The sequence below is a fragment of the Pipistrellus hanaki genome (assembly GCF_964339955.1).
Source record: "Pipistrellus hanaki genome assembly, chromosome: 12".
In the NCBI taxonomy this organism is placed as follows: Eukaryota; Metazoa; Chordata; class Mammalia; order Chiroptera; family Vespertilionidae; genus Pipistrellus; species Pipistrellus hanaki.
This window is the reverse complement of record NC_140514.1, coordinates 59743007-59769778: the sequence shown is the minus strand read 5'-3', so window position 1 is coordinate 59769778 and position 26772 is coordinate 59743007. Positions and strand designations below refer to the sequence as shown.

General features: G+C 51.7%; 1 protein-coding gene and 1 long non-coding RNA gene across 2 annotated transcripts; one reads left to right on the top strand and one right to left on the bottom strand.

The window, feature by feature from the left end:
- Nucleotides 1–822: 822 nt before the first annotated feature.
- On the bottom strand, nt 823–7705 carry LOC311630921. Its single transcript, XR_014796480.1, has 3 exons — nt 7590–7705; nt 4303–4432; nt 823–1169 (listed from the first exon to the last, which is right to left on the bottom strand). It is a non-coding gene; the product is annotated as an uncharacterized lncRNA (long non-coding RNA).
- A 66-nt stretch (nt 7706–7771) lies between these two features.
- Nucleotides 7772–25957, top strand: CNOT11 (CCR4-NOT transcription complex subunit 11). Its single transcript, XM_084900516.1, has 7 exons — nt 7772–8374; nt 10678–10842; nt 16782–16934; nt 18558–18760; nt 22858–23060; nt 24760–24856; nt 24938–25957. The coding sequence occupies exons 1-7, from the start codon at nt 7876–7878 to the stop codon at nt 25133–25135; spliced, it is 1518 nt and encodes a 505-aa protein (XP_084756642.1). The 5' UTR covers nt 7772–7875; the 3' UTR covers nt 25136–25957.
- Nucleotides 25958–26772: the final 815 nt, after the last annotated feature.

Genomic DNA, 26772 nt, shown 5'->3' with positions numbered 1-26772 from the left:
GGTTCTACTAAATTACAAAATTAATAAATGTGCAGTTCTGGCTGCTTTGGCTCAGTGGATAGAGCATCAGTCTGCAGACTGAAAGGTCCTGGGTTTGATTCTGGTCAAGGTCACATGCCTGGGTTATAGGCTCGATCCCCAGTGGGAGGGCGTGAGGGGGCAATCAATCAATTACTCTCTCATCATTGATGTTTCTCTCTCTCTCCCTCTCTGAAATCAATGAAAATATCTGTAATAATAAAAGGGTAATTTGCTGCCGAGATTGGTTTGGCTCAGTGGATAGAGCATCGGCCTGCGGACTGAGAGGTCCCGGGTTTGATTCCGGTCAAGGGCATGTACCTTGGTTGTGGGCACATCCCAAGTAGGGGGTGTGCAGGAGGCAGCTGGTCGATGTTCCTCTCTCATCGATGTTTCTAGCTCTCTATCCTTCTCCCTCCTCTCTGTAAAAAATCAATAAAATATATTAAAAATAAATAAATATAAAATAAATAAAGGGTAATATGCTAATTAGACCAGATGTTCCTCCCAACAAAGCCGGGGCCAGGTGCCTGCCAGAGGCCAGAGGGAAGCAAGCCCAGGTCCTGGGTGCCTGAGGGAAGCCAGTGCTGGCAGCTAGGGAAAGGAAGGCCTACTCTCGCACGAATTTCATGCATCGGGTCTCCAGTATAAAAATAAAAAAATAAAAGCCAACTTAGTATTCACAAGAGAAGTTAATGAGCCCTGTGAGGTCAGAGTCATGTTTGGTTAAGTGTGATCAAAATTATCTTGTTCTTGTGCTGCCCACCATGGCCAACATGACTGCATCGAATGTGACACCATGTGGTGCAGTGGCAGCCAGGACGCCTGTGCGTGCTTGCTTTATTTATGTCAATCCTCACCCGAGGATATTTTCCCACTGAGTTTCAGAGAGAGTGGAAGGAAGGTGGAGAGAGACAGAGAGAAAGAAACATCGATGTGAGAGACTCATTGATTGGTTACTTCCTGCACGTGCCCCATCCAGGGCTGGGAGTTGAGCCTGCAACTGAGGTATGTGTCCTCTTCCGGAATCAAACCCAGGACCATCCAGTCCGTGGCCGGACACTGTCTCCACTGAGTCACACCAGCAAGGGCTGTGCATGCTTTAATCTGGGCCTTCCTTGGATTGCTGTCGACCATCTCAGAAGGCTGACCTGGAAGAAAAGGAAACGTGTGAGCATCACCTGTTCAGATCTGAGCAGACAGTGATTGACACTGATGTGCATACCACTGCCGTGCTGAGCCACAGAATCCCCACAGCGAGAGCTCCATCTTGAGGACTGACGTACAGTTTAAATTAAATCAGCTGACCCCTGACTGGTTTGCCTCAGTGGATAGAGCATTGGCCTGCGGACTGAGGGGTCTCGGGTTTGATTCTGGTCTGGGGCATATACCTTGGTTGCGGGCACATCTCTGGTGAGGGGTGTGCAAGAGGCAGCTAATCAGTGTTTCTCTCTCATCGATGTTTCTGATATTAAAAAAATAAATTAAGTCAGCTGATTTGCAGCAGCATCATTAGATCCTAAACAGCTAACTGCATGGGGAAACACTGAATCCCCAAGGGCGCTCACCCACAGAGTACCAAGATCTCTGAAATACCGACGTTCCTTCTAGTATTAACAATTCTAGGCCAAAGATGCTACTGTCATCATGTGTTCAGTGTCATAAGCAACCCGACCCTTATCACAGGATACAAGGATAGCTCTAGTCCAGGGCACTGCAACAGGCTCTCCGCCCCCTGGCGCCAGCTGGGGAAAGCCGACCAACTCTACAGGAAACCACATTCCAGAGCCAGACCTGAGAGAACCTGGCAAGCTCAAGTCAGGGTTGCCAGCCAGCGGAGTAGAGAGGACCAAAGGACTGTTTGCAAAGGTAACAAGAAAGCAGGTATCACTGGAGTGATGACTACCTATGGGACTGAAAAATAGAGCCATCCTTCAGGATCAGCGTTACTATGCTCGCTTATCCGAACCTGGGGAAAACCTTCCTTCATTGATGCAACTGTTGTCCCTCCCTGTCTCATAGTGACCCTGGCCTTCTCCTCCTCCCCCTCTCCTACCCCAAACTTCATTTGGGTTTCTGGCCAAATCAGTGCTTCCCAAATAGCTCTGCTTCTGATCTCAAACAAATGCTCTGCCTCTCACTTTGGCCTTCCACTTTTAGGTTATTAAAACAAGGGAAGAGAAGAGGAGTGTGTGAACTGCCAAGACATATGTTCATGAGAGCTTAGGGCTTCTACTGGGTTGAAGAGCTTCTCCCCAAAATTCATGTCCACTTGGAACTTCAGAATGTGACCTTATTTGGAAATGGGGTCTTTTCAGGTGTAATTAGTTAAGATGAGGCCACACCGGATTAGAGTGGGCCCCGCATCCACTGACTGGAGTCCTCATGGGAAACCCTGGAAGAAAGCTGTGATGCAGAGACAGGGACGGGGATGTGCAGCTGTGAGCCTTGGGCCAGCAGAGACGCTGCCTCCAGCAGAGGCTGGGGACTAGCGGGCACTCTCTCTGGCTTCCTGCCATCTTCGTTGAGACTTCCTGCTTCCAGACCATGAGAGAACACATTTCTGTTGAGTTAAGCCACCCAGTTTGCTGGGTTTGATTAGGGAATTCACAGGAAGCTCTGGATATCTTAATTTTGAAAATGCTTCTACAGAAAAAAAAAGTATTTTTATTAAAAAACAAAATTCACCTGAGTAAACTTGAAGGTCTAATTGGCTTCAGTGGTTACTGAATTGGGCAGCATCCCATGTAGCAGACAGAAGGGAATTCTCAGGGGCCATACAAGATGGAAGGTTTTTATAGGAAGCAAAGTGGGGCAAGGCAACTATTAACAAAAGTAAATAAAAGTTTATTTTGGGGCAGGAATGGGAAAGGTGTATATTATGCAGATTGCCTCTTCTTTTCATGGGGGATGGAAGATTGAATGACACATTACCTTACTGGTGCTTGACCAGAAAATTCCACTCGTTACTTAAAATTACATTTCTGGGAGAGGTTGAAATAACAATTGTCAGATATTAAATCTAGGTTTGGTAGCATGGGCTTTTAGCATGAGTGATGCCATTTTGGGACTGCAGTTTTCTCTTTAAAAAGTTTTTTTTGGGGGAGTAACACAATGTGCAAATATTTTGTAATATCTTAAACCAACAGTAAAACCATGCAAGCTCAGGAATGTGATCTGAAAACATTAGTTGATAAGACCCCTTCCACCGTTTCTCCAATGACAGGTGAGCTTGCCTGAAACAATCTTTTTGTTTTTTTTTTTACTACTAACTTTTTTGTCCCACTGAGTTTCCTAGAAAAACCTTCCATTTTGTACAGGTCCTTGGAGCAAACTCTCATTGTTTACTAGAGTGCATGGATCCGGGACCCTTCAGGGGATGTCAGACTGCTGGTTTGGCCCAATCCCCACTGAGGAGCCCCACCAGTGCGAGAATCCGTGCACTGGGGCCTCTGTATGCATATAAGACCTTTGGTTAATCGCTTTCTGCCCTTCCATCTCCCCCTCCCTCCAGAGGTTCATCAGTGTGTTCCGTGTTTCCATGCCTGTGCTTTGAGTATTTGCCCCCTGATGGTCAGTGCATGTCATAGCTACTGGTTGAAGGTTGCTTAGACTTTTATATACACACTAGAGGCGGCCTGATGCACAAGAAGATTCGTGCAAGAATGGGCCTTCCTTCCCCTGGCTGTTGCACTGCCTTCGCTCTGGCCGGAGCCACGTTTCTGCCTTCTCATGCTGCCCAGAGGCCTGGAGTGGTGCGGAAATCCTGCATCCTATCCCGCCCCTGGCCGCTTGGTGCCTGCGTATGCAAATTAACCCACCATCTTTGTTGGGTTAATTTGCATACTCACTCCTGATTGGCTGGTATGTGTTGTGAAGGTACGGTTAATTAGCATGTTACTTTAAAAAATATATATATTTTATTGATTTTTTAACAGAGAGAAAGGGAGAGAGATAGAGAGCTAGAAATGTCGATGAGAAACATCGACCAGCTGCCTTCTGCACACCCCCCACCAGGGATGTGCCCGCAACCAAGGTACATGCCCTAGACCGGAATCGAACCTGGGACCCTTCAGTCCGCAGACTGACTCTCTACCACTGAGCCAAACCGGCTTCGGCATTAGCATGTTACTTTTATTAGGTAGATAGACTAGAGGCCCAGTTCACGAAATTCGTGCATGGGTAGGGTCCCTAGCAGTTGCTGGCCAGGGCCTCCCTCCCCCCTGGCTGTCTGCTGCCCCAGCCACTGGCTGGGGCCTCCATTTGCATCTGTTTCCCACTCACCTGCTCCACCATCCCGCCTCAGTCCTACTCTCGTTGGGGCTGGCAGCACATCCACTGCCAGTGCCACCATGTTTTGTGCTGCCTCCTGGTGGTCTGTGCACATCTAACTTCTGGTCAGTCCAATTCCTGCCTATAGGGACAATTTGCATATTAGCCTTTTATTATATAGGACAACAGGCTCAATGCACAAAATTCGTGCAGGGGGGTGGTTCCTCAGTCGAGCCTGCTTCCTCTCACAGTCTGGGAGCCCTGAGGGGATGTCCTGCTGATGGCTTAGGCCCGCTCGCCACAGCCTCCCTTTGCGGGCTGATCAGGGAAAGGTGCCACCCCCATCACCCTGCTGCTGCTGTGATACTGCCAGCCACCAAGGTGTTTTCATCAACATGGAGTCCAGTCCCTTAACCACAAAATATGACGACTTTCTTTAGGCATTTTCAAGACGTATCTTTCATAGGATATGACATTTAAAAAATATATTTTATTGATTTTTTAATGAGAGGAAGAGAGAGAGGGATAGAAAGTTAAAAACATCGATGAGAGAGAAACATCAATCAGCTGCCTCTCGCACATCCCCAATTGGGATGTGCCCGCAACCAAGGTACATGCCCTTGACTGGAATCGAACCCGGGACCCTTCAGTCTGCAGGCCAACGCTCTATTCACTGAGCCAAACTGGTTTCGGCCTTTTTATTTTTTATCCTCACCTGAGGATGTGACCATTGACTTTTAGAGAATGTTGAAGAGAGAGGGATAGTCAGAGAGAAACATCAATGTGAGAGGAACACTTAGATTGGTTGCCTCCTGCGTGAGCCCTGACCTGGGCCCCGGCCAGGGAGGGGCCTGCAACCTAGGTACATGCCCTTGACCAGAATAGAACCCAGACCCTGTGGTCCGCAGGTCAAGGTTATAGCCACTGAGCCAAACCGGCTAGGGCAGGATATGACATTTCTTATCCCCTCCAGCAGTGGACCTTCATTTTTCCTCCAGGAGTGTGGTGGAAAAGCCCTAGATCACCTTCTTGGATTCTTATCACCAAGTTATCAAGAACGCTGCGAGTGGCATACCAGGAGCTTAGCCAATGAGCAATCGAAAAAGGTGTTTCTCCTACAGCTCACGCACGGAGGTGGGTGTGCTGGGGCTGGTGGTAGCTGCGGCTGGGGCACACATTCCTGCCTCTCCTCTCTGGCTGAGCCATCCATGGCTTGCCTCAGTGCAAGCAGTCCCCTCCCGCCCTTCCGCACATGCACCTCCTCCTGAGCTGGTCATGATATTATGGTGTCCTGGCTAATTTGCTTCTTACCTCTTTATACATACACTAGAGGCCTATTGCATGAAAATGCATGCACTGTAGAGGGGGTCCCTCAGCCCGGCCTGCCCCCTCTCACAGTCCAGGAGCCCTCAGGGGCAGGAGATGAAGCCGGTGATCTGGGGAAGGTGACGCACCATCACACCCGCTGCCACTGTCAGCAGCACAAGGTTCAGCCAGCCCTGGTTACCTAAGCCTCGGGCAGCCCTGGGTGGCTGGGCAGCCACCATCTGAGGCTTGCCTGTGCCTCGGGCCCGTCCTGGGAGGAGGCTGAGGGGTCTGGGGAACTCCAGAGGCAGGTGTGTTGAGCGGCTGGGTCTGCCTGGGGACAGGCCCAGCCTTACCGTTTGCCTGCTACCCTGGCAGGGCTGAGGAGACAGGGCACTGCCATCTTGTGGCTGTGGGCACCACCATCTTTGAGGGCAGGGCAGTCAATTAGCATATCCCCTCCTAATTGGCTGTGGGCACCGCCATCTTTGCAATGGCATGAGGGTCAATTAGCATATTCCCTCTTTATTAGATAGATTAGATGGGATACTGTCCAATTTATTGATCCTTCAAAAAGCCAATTAGGCCCTAGCCAGTTTGGCTCAGTGGATAGTGTTAGCCTTCGGACTGAAGGGTTCCAGGTTTGATTCTGGTCAAGGGCATATACCTGGGTTGCACGCTCGGTCCCTAGTGGAGGGCATGCAGGAGGCAGTCAATCAATGAGTCCCTCCCATCACTGATGTTTCTCCCTCTTCCTCTTTGAAATCAATAAAAAAATATATTTAAAAAAAGGCAATTAGATCTTCAAATTCACTGGATTGAATTTTTTTTAACAGCTGAATGTTAATTGGCAGGATCTTTCTGAAGGGCATCTATCAAGTAACTGAAGAAGCCTTAAAGATATGTATACCTCATGACCCAGCAATTTCCACTGCTTCAATTTAACTTCAGAAGGTGCACTTAAGTTGGTAATTACTGAGCACTGTTGAGTGCAGACTGGATTTCCAAACCTGGCCTGATGGAAATGAATCACTGCTGAGAGAAATGCCTGCAGGCTCCTGGAGGTCTAGGAAGGACCTGAGCAAGTCTGGGAAATGCCACTGTCACTTGCAGTGGTGTTTTTGCTTTTTGTTTTGGAATCCCTGAGTCAACAGTGGTCATCTCTGGGGGTGGGACTAGGCACTAAGACATCTCAGGGCTTGGAACGTGCAACCAAGACCCAGAATCAGCATCCTAGGGCAGGCTACGAAAAGTTATAAAAAAAAAAAAAAAAGGCAAAACAATTTTGTAAACGAGTATTTATTGGAAAAACGTCTCTGAAATCTTGTTAAAATGACCATGTACAAAAGCTCTCATGCAATCTGATTCCATTTCTGCAAAACGGAGTGTAAGCGTGGGAATGAACTTTGGCTGAGTAACATAGCTCCTGCACTGAAGGGGCCACATGCTAAACCTGCAAGCTGACGGGGGCGGGCAGGGGTCCTGCATGGCGGCCTCACAAACTCAGGTTGGTGTGAAATTAAAACCTTTAAACGATTTTCCCCTAACAGAGCCAGTCTGTTGTTTATACATCTAGGGATAACAGACCTGATAACGTGCCTTGGCGATAACTAAGAAACTTCCCTTTTCCGCAGCCCTCAGGTCATCCACCAGAGCAGACCACAGAGCCTCTCGTCCTTGTTAGTAGCTGACGCTCACCACCCTGCACCGCCTTCATAAAAGCAGCATGCGTCTCACTTCACTGCTTACCCCATCCCAGAGGCTCCCGTTGCTTTCTCCCGCCTCCCTACTCTGTCAGCAATGGGGTTCATGTAGCCAACCTAACGTCCTCTAATTGTAAAAAATAAGGTTCAAAGTGCCGTTTTCCTGAGCGTGTTTTGCTTCCCAGCAATTGTCAGTTTAGCTGAAATAAACTCATGAAACCCGTGATTCTCTCTCTAGAACCAAAAAAAACATTAAAAAAGTTTGAACATTTCTTTCTTGACAACACTTACCCCGACTGTACGGCGCGGCAGCCGCCCGGGAGCTCGCTCACGCGGGCGGCAGGCCGGATGTGTTGGGGGTGAGTGGGAGGTGACGCAAGGCCCCGGCCTACTTCCGGTCCCGCGACGCCATTTCCGGATCCTCCGTCCTGCTCCTCCCCCTCTACGTAGTGGCGGTTTGGCTTCCCGGCTCAGCGTGCGACGCTGTCGTGAGGGCGCGCTTTACGGCCGGGCGCGGAGCCGGCGCCGAGCCACTCCTCCGGGAGCGGTGCGGGGAGCGCTGCGGCGGGCGAGGTGGATGCGCGGCGGGGCGGGCGCGGCGACTGGCCGGCTTTCCACGGCCGCGGAGCAAGGCGGGGCCCGCGAGGCGGCGGCAGCCTCCAGGGGCGGCCCGGGGGGCTCGGGCGGCGGCAGAGGCGCAGCGAGTGAGCCCGGGCCGGGCGGTGGCGGCCCCGCGGGCAGGATGAGCCTGAGCCCCAAGGAGCTGTCGAGCCTGCTGAGCATCATCTCGGAGGAGGCGGGCGGCGGCAGCACGTTCGAGGGCCTGTCCACCGCCTTCCACCACTACTTCAGCAAGGCGGACCACTTCCGCCTGGGCTCGGTGCTGGTGCTGCTGCTGCAGCAGCCCGACCTGCTGCCCAGCGCGGCGCAGCGGCTCACGGCGCTCTACCTGCTCTGGGAGATGTACCGCACCGAGCCGCTCGCCGCTAACCCCTTCGCCGCCAGCTTCGCGCACCTGCTCAACCCCGCGCCGCCCGCCCGCGGCGGCCAGGAGCCGGACCGGCCTCCGCTCTCAGGTGGGCGGCCGCCGGGGGCGGGGCGGGAGGGCTGCGGGGCCCCGCGCCGCGGGCCGGGCCGCCGGACTCGCTCGCCACCCTCCCCGGCCCGGCGGCCGAAGCGTAGCGGCAGGCCCTGCCGCCGAGGATGCGCCTCCGTGGACGGGGCTGGCCGTGTTTAGTTCCTTAAAAACCCGCCCGAGGGTGTGAGGCGTCTGCGGACCAGCTGGGCCTGCCCGGCCGTCAGCCTCAGAGAGTAAACGGGCCTTGCTCAGAACCCGAGGAGGTGGTGGCGAAAACACGTTAGCTAGCGTTTGGAAACGCAGCCAGCCTCGCTGGCGGTTAGGAGCCGTGGAGACCGCGATGGGAGCAGGGGGTCGGCTCAGGTTCCAGGCCTAGGTCAGAGGACGCGTGATTGCCGGGGGATTTAGAAGATGCCGGTAACATCTCATGTGCGTGGGCAACATTTGTGAGGTCACGTCGAGGGGTCGATGGGAGACCACCTCTTTTATTTATTTATTTATTTATTTATTTATTTATTTATTTATTTATTTATTTATTTATTTTTTAAACTGTTGATGCTCTGTGCGATTCGCAGCCAGCAGAGGAAATTTCACAGGGAGTGGGAGGGTCCCTGGGGGACAGCCAAGGACCGGTGTGCAGGGGAGCACTTGGTCTAACTCCATGGGGAAAGGTCCCCCCACAGGCAGTGCTTGCGGGAGTCGGGTGAAGGCCGTGGGCTTGAGATAACTAACGCCAGAGAGTTCACGCCCGGCCCGGCCCGCGGGGCTCTGCGTTAAGCTGCCTGGGCCCCGCCCGGGGCCCGGAGGACAGCATCTGGCCTGTTTCCTGCCCGCTGATCCGGAGGGAGCCTGCGGTGGACGAGAGGCCTTAGGCCGGCTTTCAGGAAGCTTGGGAAGCCCGAGCGAGGATGCAGCATGTGTATGCGTCTCCCCCCTCCCCCCAGGTGCCCGGAGAGGATGGGGATGGGACAGGTTGGGATTTGGGTCACAAGCCCTTTGAATTCCTCAGACAGGCTAGACAAAGGAGGAATGATGTATGTGATGTCATTCTCAAATCTGAGGAGTCTGAACCTAAATCTGGACAGTAGATTTCACTGCAAACACACTTTTCCCAGGGAAGGAGTCCTTGGGTTGCTTATTTTTCTCTATACCTGAGTTTTTTATCTGAAAATGCAGACAGTTCCTAGCTGGTAGAATTATTATGAGGAATAAAAGTCTCCTGGTAAGTGCTGCCCTCTATCAGTACTACTTTTATTACCGGTAAGTTAGCTAGGGATGGCGCTTAAACAGGCAGTGTGGGTGCCAAGGGGGAAGGTACGGTGCCTGGGGTGAGCCTCTAATGGTGCCCGTTGGAAACTTTGACGATTCTGATGCGGAGCCAGGGTGAGAATGCTTCTGGAAGTAAATAAGAAGGCTTCCCTATAATCAAAGTCGTAGGCTGGCTGGGAGAGGTAACCCCCGTCCACAGTGTCACCTCCAGAATGCTGGAGCATGGACAGCTGCCTGCGGGTACTGAGTGGAGGTGGTGGGAGGGAGGGAGTGAGCGGGGGACCTGGAGGTGGAGTATTGGGGGTTTTGAAATCTGAATCAGAAGCTGAGATTTTGTGCAGCTGCAGCATTAAGCAGTGTAACAAGTTAAGGAGTGTAAGCAGATTTGTTCCTAGAAATCTTAACTAAAAGCTAAGTGTGGACTGTGGGTACTGGTCAGCAGGAGTCAGAACTGGGAGCGTGGGAAACCAGGAAGGCTGTCCCGTGTGTGGTCCAGGCAGGAGGGGAGAGGGAATGGGCAGTGAGCGCGGGTCTGGCAGTGCTGCTGGGCGGGATGGATGGGGCTTGGTGCGCAGTGAACTCGGAGGAAAGGAGCAGCGGCAGGTGGCCGTGTGCTGAGGCGCGGAGGGAAGTCATTGGCGTTGCTGGCGACTGCTTCCTTGTCGCTCTAACCCACACGGTTGCTGGTGGCAGAGAGGAAAAGCATTTCAGAAAGTTGTAGTTTTAAATTTGTTCTCACTTGCAGTACAGAAGCTTTAGCCTTTGCAGGAATTGAGGCATGTAAAAACAAAATTCTTAATAATTACAGAAATCTTAAGTTTCATTGATATTGCCACAAATCAGCATTTCAAATGACTTTTAATTACATTTTCATAACTGTACATAGTTAAGTACCGGTAACTGAAACTTAAAATAATTTTGTCTTTAAACATACGTAAGTTGAGATGGCAAGTAGCAAATGCTAATTTTACCAGGTTCATGTGAATTTGTTATCATAACCGCCGAAGGAATGTTCTCCATCTGTGTTGGCAGGGTTTTTACCGCCTATAACTCCGCCGGAGAAGTTCTTTCTCTCCCAGCTGATGCTGGCCCCCCCCAGGGAGCTCTTCAAGAAGACCCCGCGGCAGATCGCGCTGATGGACGTGGGGAGCATGGGCCAGTCCGTGGACATCAGCGGGCTTCAGCTGGCCCTGGCTGGTGAGGAGGGGTTGGTGATCGGGGCATTTTTGTGTATTCTATTAGGACTTTTTTCTTAAGTTATTCTACTTAACATGCAGGTCTGTGGTTGTGCTAAAAGATTAGTATTTTCCATGAAAAACGCAGCTCCAGTGCTTTTTTGCTGGGTACTGAGGGGAGGTGGTGGTGGGGAGGGGGGGTGCCCTGCAGGTCTCAGGGAACTTGGAGTATTGGGTGTCTTGAAATCTGGAATCAGAAGCTGAGAGATTTTGTGCAGCTGTGGAGTGTAGGATAGATACATGGGGAATTCAAGAGACGAGAATGGAAAAACCCTTCATAATCTGGGTTCATTTTGAGTTTTCACTTCAATGGGTTGCTTTTTCAATTTAAGAAGAACACTGAATTAAATTTATTCTGTTAAAAACAAAAATGTTCCTCATGTCAGTTCTGCTCAGTGAGATCACACGTTCAATGCAATTTCTATAAAAGCTATGTTTTACAGAAATAGAAAAACCCATCATAAAATTCATATGGAATCTCAAAGAATGCTGAGTAGCCAGAACGGTGTTCTCTGGGCACCGTTGTTGGAAATCACTTGACCATACCTGGGAGGGTTTATTCCTGGCACCTCTATTCTGTATCATGGCTTGTGTGTCTCTTTATTCCCGTGCCACACTTGAAGCTACTATTATAGTAGCTTCATAATGAGTTTTGAGAATAGAAAGTGCAAGACCTCCATTTTGTCCTTCTGTTTCAAGATTGTTTGGGCAACTTCTGTGCTACACATAGAAGCAAATACATGGTGTTAACGAAAAACCACTGAAACCCGTAAAGAATTTTTTTTCTTAGTTTATTCGAGCCAAACGGTTGACATATGCCGGGAAACAGAACCTCAACGGATTGAGATAATGCTCCGGAGAATGGCGGGTTACATTTCTATATTTATACATTGCAATCAAAGGAAAGGGACGTAGGTTAGTTACATGAAATCCATTGGTGATAGATTAGGGAGGTGGGACAGAGCGAAGCCGGGAAACTTCTGGGAAAGGGTAAAAGGTGAAATGATGGACATGAGCTCCTTTCACAGAGATGGATATGGGATACTCTAACATGATTAACAGTTGACAATTAACTTAATAACAATAATAATGAGGGAATGTCTCAAGGCCATTTGTTGTGCCCTGAGAGGTCCAGGGTAAAAAGGAAGTTACAAGTTACCCAGACATCTCACAGATATGTTATCTTAGATGCTGGAAGGCAGATGGGCTCAGTAAAAGATCAAAGTTGACCTTTGTCAGGTGAAATATCTGGGACATGACTACCTACTATAACCTGTTAGATATTTAATTTTCAAACCATCTTTTGTGGTTATCTTAGGTCTCTGGGTTTGCAAGACCACCACGCAGGCCTTCCCTGAGCTTGTCAGGTTAGCATGTGGCTCTTTCACAGTGGGTACTCTTGGGACAGAAGTGTGTTGTGATAGAAAGTCGGGAGGCCTTCTTGAACTGGGTAGTCGGAGTGAAGGAGCAGAGGTACCTGCTTGCCTGCTCTTAACAGAAGGACAGGTGTGTGGGTCTCACCGCTGAGTGATTCATTAGGGAGACTAATATGTAGCCAGATTTGTGAGCCCTTGACCTTGTGACTGAATGAGCCACGTATTAATTCTGGCAGTGCCCGCCTTAGATTGAATGCACCGATGACATTTGGCCGCTATGTAAGGTGACACCTTCCCAGAAACTGCCTTTTCCTTGCTGCATTCTGACCTCACTTAACGACTGGGTATTAACAGTGTGATAATGGTTATGTTTTGAAGTCCAGAAAAAGTTTTTCAAGGCTTTTATCTTATTTTTGTTCATTGTGTTTTTTGTTTTGTTTTGTTTTCTTTGAGTGCAGAGTAGAGGGATTTTTGTCTCCCGATTAACATGATTTTCCAGGTTGCTGCATCCAGGACATAGCAGTGCCTCAGCCTTAAACTTTCTTGTTTCTCCTCCCACCGCAGAAGCCCTGGCCAGCCCTGAGCCAGGCACCACCATTGTAAGGAAACTCCACCAGAAATTCACTGGTTTCTGGGGGGGGAGATTGAAGGTACACAGAAGTGCTTATTATTCTCTAGTGCCAGATACAATCTATTAATAGAAATAAGATGATTATTTCCAGAACCAAAGGTAGGATGAAGAGGGTACAGAGGTGATAGACACTTTGAGTGACCTTACCTTCAGAGGTGACACATGTCTGAGGATGCTAGCTTTGTATTCAGTAATGTGAGAACCAAATCTGGCCTCTCCACTGTGACGGCGTGAGGCAGCCTGAGAGAAGTTTTAAAGTGTGTCAAGCTCAGAAAGGAATATATGACTAGAGTAGGATTGAGAAGCTTGGCTGAGTGGCTAGCTAAGCCTGCTGCTTGCTGTCCCCTACCCAAAGCCTGCTGCTTGCTGTCCCCTACCCAAATTTAAGATGTCACAAGCCAATCATTTCCCATGTGGGGGAAGAGAAAAGGCAGGTCCACCTATGTTAGTGGAACTAGCGACAGACCCTCTTTACAGAGGCCTGAAACTCGGATCTCAGTGGGATCCGTGGAACAAAGGTGTGAGTGTGTGTGTGTGTATCCACCCAGAAGTGTAATTGCTGTATCCTATGGTAGCTCTGTTTTTAATTTTTTGAGGAACCTCCGTACTGTTTTGTGGGAACGCCTTTCACGTCCCGTGTGGTCAGGGTTCGGGCTCTGAAGAAGGCCGAGCACAAATGAAAAAGACTTAGAAAAATATTAATTTGGGAAATCGGGGGCCAGGCGGGAGGACTACCCTCTGCTCTGGCCTTGCTATCCCTTTCATTGAGACTGGGATACACCCATAGCCTTTAGGCAAGAAACTCTAATAACAAATTTACATAAGACACAGTTGGAGGCTGCTTCAGCTAACAATGTCTCAGCTAAACAGTGATTAGCTCTGACGTTTCAGACCTATTAAGATTGACCAGCCTTCAGCTTTCCTGTCCACATCTTTCTACTGTGTTTCCCTGAAAATATGACATCCTCCGAAAATAAGACCTACTTACAGGTTTCCTTCTGAGTGAAATATAAGGCATCCCCCGAAAACAAGGCCCCCCAGGCTCTGTTTCAGAATGCTATTGCTAAACATGAGAGATTTGGTCCACTGATTGTGAAAGAAATGGAGTCACAAGAAATTCACCAGGAAATTCAGGAATTGGATTGTTATGATGATGTTCCAGAAGATGATGACATGATTGTCATTGAATAAATGAGTAAATTCTTGATACTGTAGGATTCTCAGTTTGTCTGGTTTGTGTTGACAACTACCGAACTACCGTACCGTATACAGGTAATAAATTTTCTTTATTTTCACTTAACAATAAATGTGTACCGTATTCTTTTTCATGGAAAAATAAGACATCCCCTGAAAATAAGACCTAGCGCATCTTTGGGAGCAAACATTAATATAAGACACTGTCTTATTTTCGGGGAAACAGGGTGTTAGTGAGACAATGATCGTTTCCAATTTACATTCCCTCTAACAGCACAGAGGTTCCCTTTTCTCTCTGTCCTTGCCAGCATTTATCATCTCAACTTTTTAAAAATATATATTTTGAAATTTAAGAATTAAAACATTTTTTTTTTGATTTCAGAGAGGATGGGAAAGGGAGAGATAGAAACATCAATTATGAAAGAGAATCATTGATCTGCTGCCTCCTGCATGCCCCACACTGGGGATTGAGCTCACAACCTGGGCCTGTGCCCTGATGGGAAATCAAACATCCTGGTTCATAGGCCAAAGCTCAACCAGCCAAGCCTTTTTTTTTTTTTTTTTTAATTTTCTTTTTTAGAGAGAGAGAGAAAATAAAACATTGGCTTATTGTTCCACTTATTTATGCATTCCTTGGTTGCTTCTTGTATGTGTCCTGACCAGCGATTAAACACAACTTGGCATATGGGGATGACGCTCTAACCCACTGAGCTACCTAGCCAGGTTTCATGTTTTTTGCTGACAGCTGTTCTGACGTCTCCCTCTCTCTCTCTCTCTCTCTCTCATTGTGGTTTGGATCTGCGTTTCTTTGATGATTAGTAACTCTGAGCATCTTTTCATGGCCTGTCCTTTTTGGGAAAACGGGAATTCAGACTGTTTGCCCATTGTTTTGGATTTGTTTTGTTAATCCTCACCAGAGGATATTTTTTCCATTGATTTTTAAAAAATATATTTTATTGATTTTTTTACATAGAGGAAGAGAGAGGGATAGAGAGTTAGAAACATCGATGAGAGAGAATCATCGATCAGCTGCCTCGTGCACACCCCCTACTGGGATGTGCCCGTAACCAAGGTAAATGCCCTAGACCGGAATCGAACCCGGGACCTTTCAGTCTGCAGGCTGACGCTCTATCCACTGAGCCAAACCGGTTTTGGCTCCATTGATTTTTTCTTTTAGAGAGAGTAGAGGGGAGGAAGGTGTGAGGAGGGTGGGAGGGAAAGAGAAGAGAGAGAGAGAGAGAGAGAGAGAGCGAGAGCGAGAGCGAGAGCGAGAGCGAGAGAGAGAGAGAGAGAGAGAGAGAGAGAGAGAGCGCGAGCGTGCGTGCGCATGTGCGCGCTGCTTGTCTTGGTTCAGTGGTTGAGCATTGACCTATGAACCAGGATGAGGCCACATGCCCGGGTTGTGGGCTGGATCCCCAGTGGTACATGCAGGAGGCAGCCAGTCAATGATTCTTATCACTGATGTTTCTGTCTCTCCCTCTCCTTTCCTCTCTGAAATAAAAAAAAAAAAATATTTTAAAAAAGAAAGAGAAACATTGATGTGAGAAAAACACATCAGTTGGTTGCCTCCTGCACCCACCTGGGTCGGTCGGGGAAGCAAACCTACAACCAGGTACGGGCCCTGGACTGGGCACCCGTGATGCCCGAACACCGAGCCACTCCCCTGGCCAGGCCGCCCACTTTGTGATTGGATTGGCTTTTGATGACGACTTACAAGCCCATACTCCATGGGTGGAACACACGTTTGTCCGCTCTCCAGTTGGTGGGTGTGATGGTGCTGTGAACACGGCGGGTGTTGTCCTGAGCCCGCGTCGCAGTGTCTGCTGGCTGGGATGGGAAGCCCTCCTGAGGCTGAGCGGGCAGTGGGAACTGGTTTCCGAGTCGCTGTGCCAGGGTGCCAGCCACCCAGCAGCCTCCTCTGCACTTGATAATGCCAGGCTGTTCATCTCTGCCAGTCTGGTGGTGTGGAGCACACCTTGTTCCTTCTCCCTGATTCCTAATAGGGTTGGGAGTTCTTTTCATGTGTTCATTGGCCATTCAGGATTTTTGGGTTTGTTTTGTTTTTGTTATTTCTAATCCTCACTGAGGACATTTTTTTAATGGAGTTTTGAGAGAGAGGAAGGGAGAGGGAGGGAGAGAAACACCGATTGGTTGCCTCCCTCACACACCCCGACCAGGGATTGAACCTGCAACCTGGGTATGTGCCCCGACGGGGACCTTCTTGGTGCATGGGACAACATTCCACCCAACCGAGCCACACCAGCCAGGTCCAGACTTTTGGCTTTTAAAAATAAAGTGCTTGTTGAAGTCATTAGCCCATGTTTCCCCATTTTAAAAAATTGATTTGTGCCCTAACTGGTTTGGCTCAGTGGATAGAGCATCAGTCTGTGGACTGAAAGGTCCCAGGTTCGATTCCGGTCAAGGGCATGTACCTTGGTTGCAGGCACATCCCCAGTGGGGGGTGTACAGGAGGCAGCTGATAGATATCTGTTTCCAACTCTATCCCTCTTCCTTCCTCTGTAAAAAATCAATAAATAAAATATATTAAAAAAAATTGATTTGTAGGAGTTTTGAAGAAAAACACACATATTCTGAATCTGGCCCTTTGCTAATGTGGTGCAGGTAGCTTTCCGCAGTTAGTAGCCTGTTCGTTCTTGAGGCGCCCATAATTTTAAAATCTCCCCTTTTTGGCCTTTTCAGAACGCCAGTCTGAATTGCCCACCCAAAGCAAGGCCAGCTTTCCCAGTATCCTCAGTGACCCCGACCCGGACTCTTCCAATTCAGGATTTGACAGCTCCGTTGCCTCTCAGATCACGGAAGCTTTAGTCAGCGGACCGAAGCCGCCTATTGAAAGTAGGTACACATTTTATACTCTGGGTTTTATTTTCTCATCGTCCTGAGTTGCTTTTCTAAAACATGGTTATTTTCATTGCTGCTTAAACTAGAATCTAATGAGAAACTTCTCAGTATAGGGTCTAGAGCACAGCGGAGATGCTTGGTAAAATTATCTTCTGTAATAAAATCACATACCAGATAATTTATACATATCTGTCATCAGCATATGAGAAGATATAAATTCTCCTGATTTTACTGAAATGAGACTATGTTGTAGCTTGTTGTTATACCTCTTTATTAATTTTATCACTGTCACTAATTTCTCCATCGTAGAGTTCCTGATCTCATAGTTCCTAATTCAGACAGCACCGATTGGAGTGCAGAATGAGAGCGGCATCTTTTGGTGTCGAGGCTTCTGTGGCTTTCCTGGGGGGCCTGCTTTCTGCTGAGGGGCCCCACGCGTCCGACACTCACGCTGACTGCCGTGGGCAGTAAGTCTGGCGTCCGGGCGATACTGAAGTCTCGCTGGTCACAGGCGTGCCTGAGCTCACGCACCCGGCATGCAGCTCACACGGTCCAGGCCCAGTGTGGACGCGTGGGCCGGAGGCGGGTGGCAGAGGCCCGTGGACCGGGCAGGCACAGCTCCCTCCCCGGTGCTCGGAGCGCGGGTTCTGGTGGGCAGGACCAGGTGCTCGTTGTGATGGAGATGAGGCGGCGCTGGCACAGGGCCACCTCCCGGCCGGCTGGGAGCAGCCTCAGGGCGCAGAGCAGCGGGTCTCGGGCCACGGGAGCGGCCGTGGCCGTGTGAGGGCCGGCGGGGCGTGGGTTTGGCAGAAGCCCGGCATGTTTCGTGGTTTCTGACTTGGTCCCGTTTATGAAACAGTTGACTGTTGAGTCACTTTATTTTCCTGTTGTACTTTTACCATTTTATGAAAATGAATATGGTATTTCTGAATTTATGGAAGATTCATTTGAAAATGTCAAGTCAACCACACATTTTAAAAATAAAATATTTTTACTGATTTCAGAGAGGTAGGAAGAGGGGGAAAGAGAAAGGAACATCACTATTGAGAGAATCATTGATTAGTTGCCTTCTACACGCCTCCTACTGGAGATTGAGCCAGCAACCCTAGGGTGTGCCCTGATCAGGAATGGAACCGTGACCTCCTGGCTCACAGGTCAATGTTCCGCCACTGAGCCAAGTGACCTTGTTCGTACGTCAGCACTCAACCCCTGGCAGCCATACATTTCATCTCCGTGTGACTGCCACTCGGCGGTCGTGAGAAGCCAAGGCTGATGAGTGCACATCATCGTGGTGTGGGGGCGGGACAGGAGGGAGACCCAATAGTGTTTCATTTTTCCCACCGAGAGACTCCCACAGGGAGGCTGTCCTTTGCCGGTGAGGGTGCCCGCGCTCCAGTGAAGCTTGTCCGCCCTTGTGCCCCTTCTCCAAAAGCACACAAGTGGGGCTCCGGCCCCGACAAACTGGCCACGCCCTCTGCTCACGCTGCTTGCACTGACGGCGTGGCGGCCTTCACTGAGTGGAACGTGTGTGCGTTCCACACACACACACACACACACACACACACACACACACACGAGCTCGCTGAGAGCAGCAGTCACGCTCCGTCTCGTTTGCAGGCCATTTTCGGCCGGAGTTCATCCGCCCCCCGCCCCCGCTCCACATCTGTGAGGACGAGCTGGCCTGGCTGAACCCCACGGAGCCCGACCATGCGGTTCAGTGGGACAAGTCCATGTGCGTCAAGAACAGCACAGGTGTGGAGATCAAGCGCATCATGGCCAAAGCCTTCAAAAGCCCCTTATCCTCTCCTCAGCAAACACAGGTGAGCCTTTCTCTGATCCTTTTCTCATCACGGATCCTGCTCACGGAGCCAGCACTGGGGAGTGTTGGGGTCTCGGCCGCCCGCTGTGGCGGGGCAGAGGCTGATGGCTAACGGTGCACGGAGTGTGTCTGGGGGTCAGTGACTCCGGGAGGCGGGGGGCTTGTTTGTGGGCCCCTGGCTCCCGCTGTGTGCCAGCCGGGCAGTCCCCCTGTGTGCCAGCCGGGCAGTCCCCCCTGTGTGCCAGCCGGGCAGTCCCCCCTGTGTGCCAGCCGGGCAGTCCCCCTGTGTGCCAGCCGGGCAGTCCCCCTGTGTGCCAGCCGGGCAGTCCCCCTGTGTGCCAGCCGGGCAGTCCCCCGTGTGCCAGCCGGGCAGTCCCCCTGTGTGCCAGCCGGGCAGTCCCGCTGTGTGCCAGCCGGGCAGTCCCGCTGTGTGCCAGCCGGGCAGTCCCGCTGTGTGCCAGCCGGGCAGTCCCGCTGTGTGCCAGCCGGGCAGTCCCCCTGTGTGCCAGCCGGGCAGTCCCCCGTGTGCCAGCCGGGCAGTCCCGCTGTGTGCCAGCCGGGCAGTCCCGCTGTGTGCCAGCCGGGCAGTCCCCCCTGTGTGCCAGCCGGGCAGTCCTGTGGCTCAGGGCAAGCGGCTTTCCAGCTGTCGGAGGGGGAGGGACGTGCAGGTGGGGTGACGCACCCCATCACACCGCTGGTGGTGGTGGGTTTGAGGCTCACGGGCCCCGCTGCCCTGGAGGGAAAGGCAGGGACTCCGTTCAGGTTGCGCATCCACATGGGAACCAGGCGGTCCACCACTCCTCCGCTCCGAGGTGGGACAGCTGGTGAATGATCGCTTCCTGCTAGCCGTCTGAGCACAGCCCAGGGGCACACAGCACACAGAGGAACAGCGTGGACAACCTGGAAGTAAAAGAGATGGACTAGTGTGCAGGAAAGCTTGTTTTTTAATTACAGAGTATGCTTATGACTTGAACCATAAATACGGCTAAAAGGTGGATTGCAAGAAAGCTTCCCCCCACTCAGCCTGCTCCCCCACCCAGCCTGCTCCCTCTCTCCTAGCCTGCTCCCGCACCCAGCCTGCTCCCCCCCTCCCCACCCTGTTCCCCCTCTCCCAGCCTGCTCCCTCCCTCCCCAGCCTGCTCCCCCCCTCCCCAGCCTGCTCCCCCACCCAGCCTGCTCCCCCCCTCCCCAGCCTGCTCCCCTCCCCCACCCAGCCTGCTCCCCTCCCTCCCCAGCCTGCTCCCCTCCCTCACCCAGCCTGCTCCCCCACCCAGCCTGCTCCCCCACCCAGCCTGCTCCCCCACCCAGCCTGCTCCCGCACCCAGCCTGCTCCCCCACCCAGCCTGCTCCCCCACCCAGCCTGCTCCCCCCCTCCCCAGCCTGCTCTCTCCCTCCCCAGCCTGCTCCCCTCCCCCACCCAGCCTGCTCCCCCCCTCCCCAGCCTGCTCCCCTCCCTCCCCAGCCTGCTCCCCTCCCTCACCCAGCCTGCTCCCCCACCCAGCCTGCTCCCCCACCCAGCCTGCTCCCCCACCCAGCCTGCTCCCGCACCCAGCCTGCTCCCCCACCCAGCCTGCTCCCCCACCCAGCCTGCTCCCCCCCTCCCCAGCCTGCTCTCTCCCTCCCCAGCCTGCTCCCCTCCCCCACCCAGCCTGCTCCCCCCCTCCCCAGCCTGCTCCCCTCCCCCACCCAGCCTGCTCCCCCCCTCCCCACCCTGTTCCCCCTCTCCCAGCCTGCTCCCCTCCCCCACCCAGCCTGCTCCCCTCCCTCCCCAGCCTGCTCCCCCCCTCCCCAGCCTGCTCCCCTCCCCCACCCAGCCTGCTCCCCTCCCTCCCAGCCTGCTCCCCCCTCCCCAGCCTGCTCCCCTCCCCCACCCAGCCTGCTCCCCTCCCTCCCAGCCTGCTCTCCCCCTCCCCAGCCTGCTCCCCTCCCCCACCCAGCCTGCTCCCCTCCCCAGCCTGCTCCCCCACCCAGCCTGCTCCCGCACCCAGCCTGCTCCCCCCCTCCCCACCCTGTTCCCCCTCTCCCAGCCTGCTCCCCTCCCTCCCCAGCCTGCTCCCCCCCTCCCCAGCCTGCTCCCCTCCCCCACCCAGCCTGCTCCCCTCCCCAGCCTGCTCCCCCACCCAGCCTGCTCCCGCACCCAGCCTGCTCCCCTCCCTCCCCAGCCTGCTCCCCCTCTCCCCAGCCTGCTCTCCCCCTCCCCAGCCTGCTCCCCTCCCCCACCCAGCCTGCTCCCCCCCTCCCCAGCCTGCTCTCCCCCTCCCCAGCCTGCTCCCCTCCCCCACCCAGCCTGCTCCCCTCCCTCCCCAGCCTGCTCCCCCCCTCCCCAGCCTGCTCCCCCCCTCCCCAGCCTGCTCCCCTCCCTCCCAGCCTGCTCCCCCCTCCCCAGCCTGCTCCCTCCCTCCCAGCCTGCTCCCTCTCTCCTAGCCTGCTCCCCTCCCCCACCCAGCCTGCTCCCCCCCTCCCCACCCTGCTCCCCCCTCCCCACCCTGCTCCCCCCCTCCCCACCCTGTTCCCCCTCTCCCAGCCTGCTCCCCTCCCTCCCCAGCCTGCTCCCCCCCTCCCCAGCCTGCTCCCCCCCTCCCCAGCCTGCTCCCCCTCTCCCCAGCCTGCTCCCCCTCTCCCCAGCCTGCTCCCCCCTCCCCAGCCTGCTCTCCCCCACCCCAGCCTGCTCCCCCCCTCCCCAGCGTGCTCCCCCCCTCCCCAGCCTGCTCCCCCCCTCCCCGGCCTGCTCTCCCTCTCCCCAGCCTGCTCCCCCCCTCCCCAGCCTGCTCCCCCCCTCCCCAGCCTGCTCCCCCTCTCCCCAGCCTGCTCCCCCACCCAGCCTGCTCCCCCCTCCCCAGCCTGCTCCCTCCCTCCCAGCCTGCTCCCTCTCTCCTAGCCTGCTCCCCTCCCCCACCCAGCCTGCTCCCCCCCTCCCCACCCTGTTCCCCCTCTCCCAGCCTGCTCCCCTCCCTCCCCAGCCTGCTCCCCCCCTCCCCAGCCTGCTCCCCCACCCAGCCTGCTCCCCCCCTCCCCAGCCTGCTCCCCCCCTCCCCAGCCTGCTCCCTCCCTCCCCAGCCTGCTCCCCCTCCCCAGCCTGCTCCCCCCCTCCCCAGCCTGCTCCCCCTCTCCCCAGCCTGCTCCCCCACCCAGCCTACTCCCTCCCTCCCAGCCTGCTCCCCCACCCAGCCTGCTCCCTCCCTCCCAGCCTGCTCCCCCCCTCCCCAGCCTGCTCCCTCCCCCTCCCAGCCTGCTCCCCCCCTCCCCAGCCTGCTCCCTCTCTGGGCTTCCTTTTCCGCTTGGAATGGGGCTGTGCAGCTGTTTTAGATGTCCCTCAATTCTCTATGGTCTGGGTTTTTTAGGGGAACTAGTTGGTAAATTATTTTAAAAATATATATATTTTATTGATTTTAGAAAGGAAGGGAGAGGTAGAGAGAGATAGAAACATCAATGATGAGAGAGAATCATTGATCGGCTGCCTCCTGCATGCCCCCTACGGGGGATTGAACCCGCAACCAAGGCCTGTGCCCTTGGCTGGATCGAACCTGGGACCTTTTAGTCCACAGGCCAATGCTCTATCCACGGAGCCAAACCAGCTATGGCTGATAAATTATTTTTGAGAGAAAAAGAAACACACAAATGATTGTTGTTACAATCCAGACAAATATTTAATTCAACCAGACAATATTGATTCTGGCATATTTATAAACTGTCCTAATTTATCACCCTGGACGAGTGGCTCAGTTGGTTGGAGTGTCACTCTGTACACCAAAAAGATTGTGGGTTTGATTCCCAGTCAGGGCACATTCCTATGTTTCTGGTTTGATCCCTGGTCAGGGCATGCATTGGAGGCAACCAATTGATGCCTCTCTCTCTCTCTAAATCAATAAAACATATTCTCAGGTGAGGAAAAAGTAATAATGTTTATGTTTTAAAATCATCATAATTCAAATGCAAATTGAAAAATATCAAATCATTATGATCATGGATGTCAGGGAAGAAATTTATGAAGTTGGTTCAATGCAGGTAGTTTGTAGCTGTTTGTAAATAAAATGCGTGTTTTTGTAGGCAGCTAACAGAATGCCTATTTTGACTCCAGAACCTCTCTTTTTTTCCTAGCTCCTTGGTGAGTTGGAAAAAGATCCCAAACTTGTTTATCACATTGGCCTCACGCCAGCCAAGCTTCCTGACCTGGTGGAGAACAACCCTCTCGTCGCCATAGAGATGCTGCTGAAGCTGATGCAGTCCAGCCAGATCACAGAGTACTTCTCCGTCCTGGTCAACATGGACATGTCTTTACACTCCATGGAGGTGGTGAACCGGTAAGTGCCCACACGTGGTCAGAGGGGCCAGCAGGGAAAAACTACCACAGAGTTTTTCTTCTCGTCTTAGCCTGAGAAAACCCAGTAAATAATAATCTGAGCCTTAGTCTTCACTGCATGTGAATTTAGCATCCCCAGGAAAGAACCCAGAAGGTAGGATTTCAACTTTTTAGCATTAACTCTATATATGCAAATCAACCAAATGACTAGTTGCTATGACATGCACTGATCAGCAGGGAGCAGACGCTCGATGCGGGAGCTGCCCCCTGGTGGTCAGTGCGCTCCCACAGGGGGAGCTCTCAGCCAGAAGCCCTGAGCCGGGCACACGACTGGTGAGCACAGTGGCGGTGGTGGGAGCCTCTCCCACCTCCATGGCAGTAGGACACCCCCGGGGGCTCCTGGATTGAGAGGGTGCAGGCCAGACTGAGGGGACCCCCCCAAATGCACGAATTTGTGTACGGGGCCTCCATTGTCCTATAATTGAACGACACAGATTTGCATGGCCCCAGTGCAAAGATGACATGCAGATTCGTGAGGCGTTCCATATTAAAAAAAAAATGTCCTTTTAAGTTAATCAACTAGCGAAAAACGTGTATCTGAAGCCAGGTGACCCCCAGGTAGAGGGGAAGAGCAGTGGGGTTTCAGCTGTCCTCGCACAGCTGGCGAGCTGGCATTTAAAACTCGCTGCTTCGGTCTGCCTTCTCCCCGAGGCCTCCGGTACCGTTAGAGCCTCTGCTTCGGGCTGAATTCCGTCAAGTCCATGGGGTTGACCGAGCGAAGGTTCAGTCTTCCCCTCGCCACGATCTCCTGGAAGTTACTGCGGACATTTGGCACCGAGTCTGAGAACACTCAGGAATCCCAAGAATAAGGTCTGCGCTCTGTGCCCTGACCACTCCTCCGCAGTCCGCCGAGTGTGAAGCAGTGGTGGCCAGCAACCTCTGGCGGAGGTTTCTCAGTGCCAGTGGATAAAGCTCTAGACTTAGGAACGTTTTGTTTCTTCCCGAATGCATGTGTGTAGTTAGCATGCATACCTTGTTTTGATTTTCCCAGAAACGTTCCATGGAGTCCTCTCTAAAATACCAGCTTCCCGAGACTCTGAACTGACCTCCCATTTCCTGCCTCTGTTAGCCGTCAGCCATGCCGCCTCCCCCAGGAGACCGAAGGGGAGGTCATGAGCACCGTGACCCCAGGCTCCAAGCCTTACTCAGACCATCGACACCTTTACCTACATGTCAGCTTAAGGCCTTCCTCCTTTTAAGACTTCCCCAACACTTTTCACTTACATCATTACTTTTTGCAAGTGCCTCATTTTAGCCCGTAAATTGTATTCTACAGTTTAGCTGCTAAACTTCCACCTTCCTCATACACTGCATATAGCACTTAATCGGGGCTTAGTGATTGAATGGAATCATTGTCAAGGTTATTAGAGCTTGGAAGAAATAACCGAACTGCTCACAGAATTGGTTGCTTAATGAGTGCTTACAATGCATAATGCAAAGTGACTCTTAGAAAATGCAAGTGTCATTTATTAACAGATTGGCATGGCTCTCAGGCTTATTTACATAAGTATATTTAAAACTAGGTAAATTGGTCATCAGAGATTTACATTAAATGACCAAAGGAAATGTGGTATTTTATGGTTAACAATATTCTTGGATGTTAGCATATAAAACAACCCTACTTTTCTACTCTGAAACAGACTGACTACAGCTGTTGACCTACCTCCCGAGTTCATCCACCTTTATATATCCAATTGCATCTCTACTTGTGAACAGATTAAGGATAAGTATATGCAGGTAACTAATAGGAATTTTAGTAAATTTTATAAATAACCTGCCAAGCAAATGGGCACACTAAAGTTTTCTTTTCTTTTTCAGAATCGTTTGGTGCGTCTTGTGTGTGTCTTTCTCCAATCCTTGATCCGTAACAAAATCATTAATGTGCAGGACTTGTTTATAGAAGTGCAGGCATTCTGCATCGAGTTCAGTAGGATCCGAGAAGCTGCCGGCCTCTTCCGGTTGTTGAAGACACTGGACACTGGGGACACGCCTTCCGAGACCAAAATGTCAAAGTAGTGCCTCGTCAGCACCACCTGTGTTCACGGGGCTGTGATGTCAGTTTTACCTGCTAGACCCCCAAGTGGGTTGTTTGTTATAATACATAAAAAACAACACTTTAGCTATTTAAAGCAAAGTTTTACTTTTCTGGGTAACTTTCTCCTTCAGAAGAATTTTTGGTAAGAACTTGGAAAAATGTCTTTAGGTGTCTTACAGAAGGAATGGTTATCCAAAAGAAATATTACAAATAATAGGTGAGGTCCTTAGCACTAAAAAGCAAGGTGTTTTTGTTAAAACAAATGGAGGCTGCTGATTAAGTCAAGAATCCAGCTTTCCTCAGGTTCCGATGTTAAACGTGTTCAATGAGAGAAAATGAAAGCTAAGACTTGCTTGTACTGACCTTGAGGTGGAATCGGTTGAATGTTTCTGGGTCACGTGGCAAGCAGAAGGTGGGTCCTTGAACCCATTACTTCTCATTAAGCAGAGCTTGAACCGAGGACATACTAGTAACTTCATCCTTTCTTGTTTTGAGGACTTAACAGATACAAGAATAAATTCATTTCCTGGGCCTCTTATAAACACGGGAACTCTTAGAAACCTTGGTCAGGGTTATAATAGCTGGTATGGTTTTCTGTTGTGTTTTTCTCGAGCTGTTCTTTGGTTCTGACCTTAGTCTAGGATGTGATTTTTGAGACGCCTCATCCATGCTGTGGGAGGACTGCCCTGTGAGCTGCTGCGGGGGCGCTGCCCTCTGCGGGGGGGGGAAGGGCGGCCTGTGGGCTCAGGTCCGTGGTAACTGGACAGCAGTGCCTTATATTAAAGTTTTTTTTTATAAACTCTATGATCGGAATGCATCTTTTTCTTGAATTGTAAAAAATTATTCATGTACCAACGTATTTTCTAAGCATATACCGTCAAATCTTAAACATCTCTCAAACAATTCAGTTTCAATGGAAACTGAATTGTTCCGGTTGTGGAACCAGTTTGGTTTTTGACTGCTGAGCTGTGAATATTTTTGTGTTCTGTTGCTGGTGAAATTTTAGCACAATTTTAAAACATAAGAGGCATCAAGCGTGCTACTGTTGCTAGGGTGTGAAAGCAGCAGTGAGCTCAGGCACGGAGAGCTGGGAAAACTGGCTGATTTGGTGAAGGAAGAGCCGTTAGCCGTGGCAGCATTTCCGGGCAGTGCCCCGTGAACAAGCGAAGATGCCCCAGGCTGCCTGACGGACACCTGGGCCAGTGCGGGGCGTGGTTCCTTTAAGCTCAGCGGAAGGCGGTTCGGTGGATGTCAGAGAAGAAGTGTGTGTTTATAGTAAACAGCGCGTTAGACACGTGCTGTGCATGGGGAGGGTGAGCACGGGATCATTTGGGGCCTGGGACGGATTAATTCCACTTACATTATTCCTAAGGGAAAATGCCTCAGTTTCGGAACAAATCACTTCTCGAACAGCCTTGTGAACAAATTAAGTTTAAGCCCAAGACTCCACTGTATTTTATAGGGAAACTAGGGGTCTGACACCGGTGAGCGGCATCTTTCTGTTGTATGGGCAGCTACATATTTTGTCCCGATTATAAAAAGTAGTACATGACATGATCCCTCTGAGGCAGTAGTGCCATCTCCCCATCCTATGGGTGGAAAACAGAAGCAGAGAGAA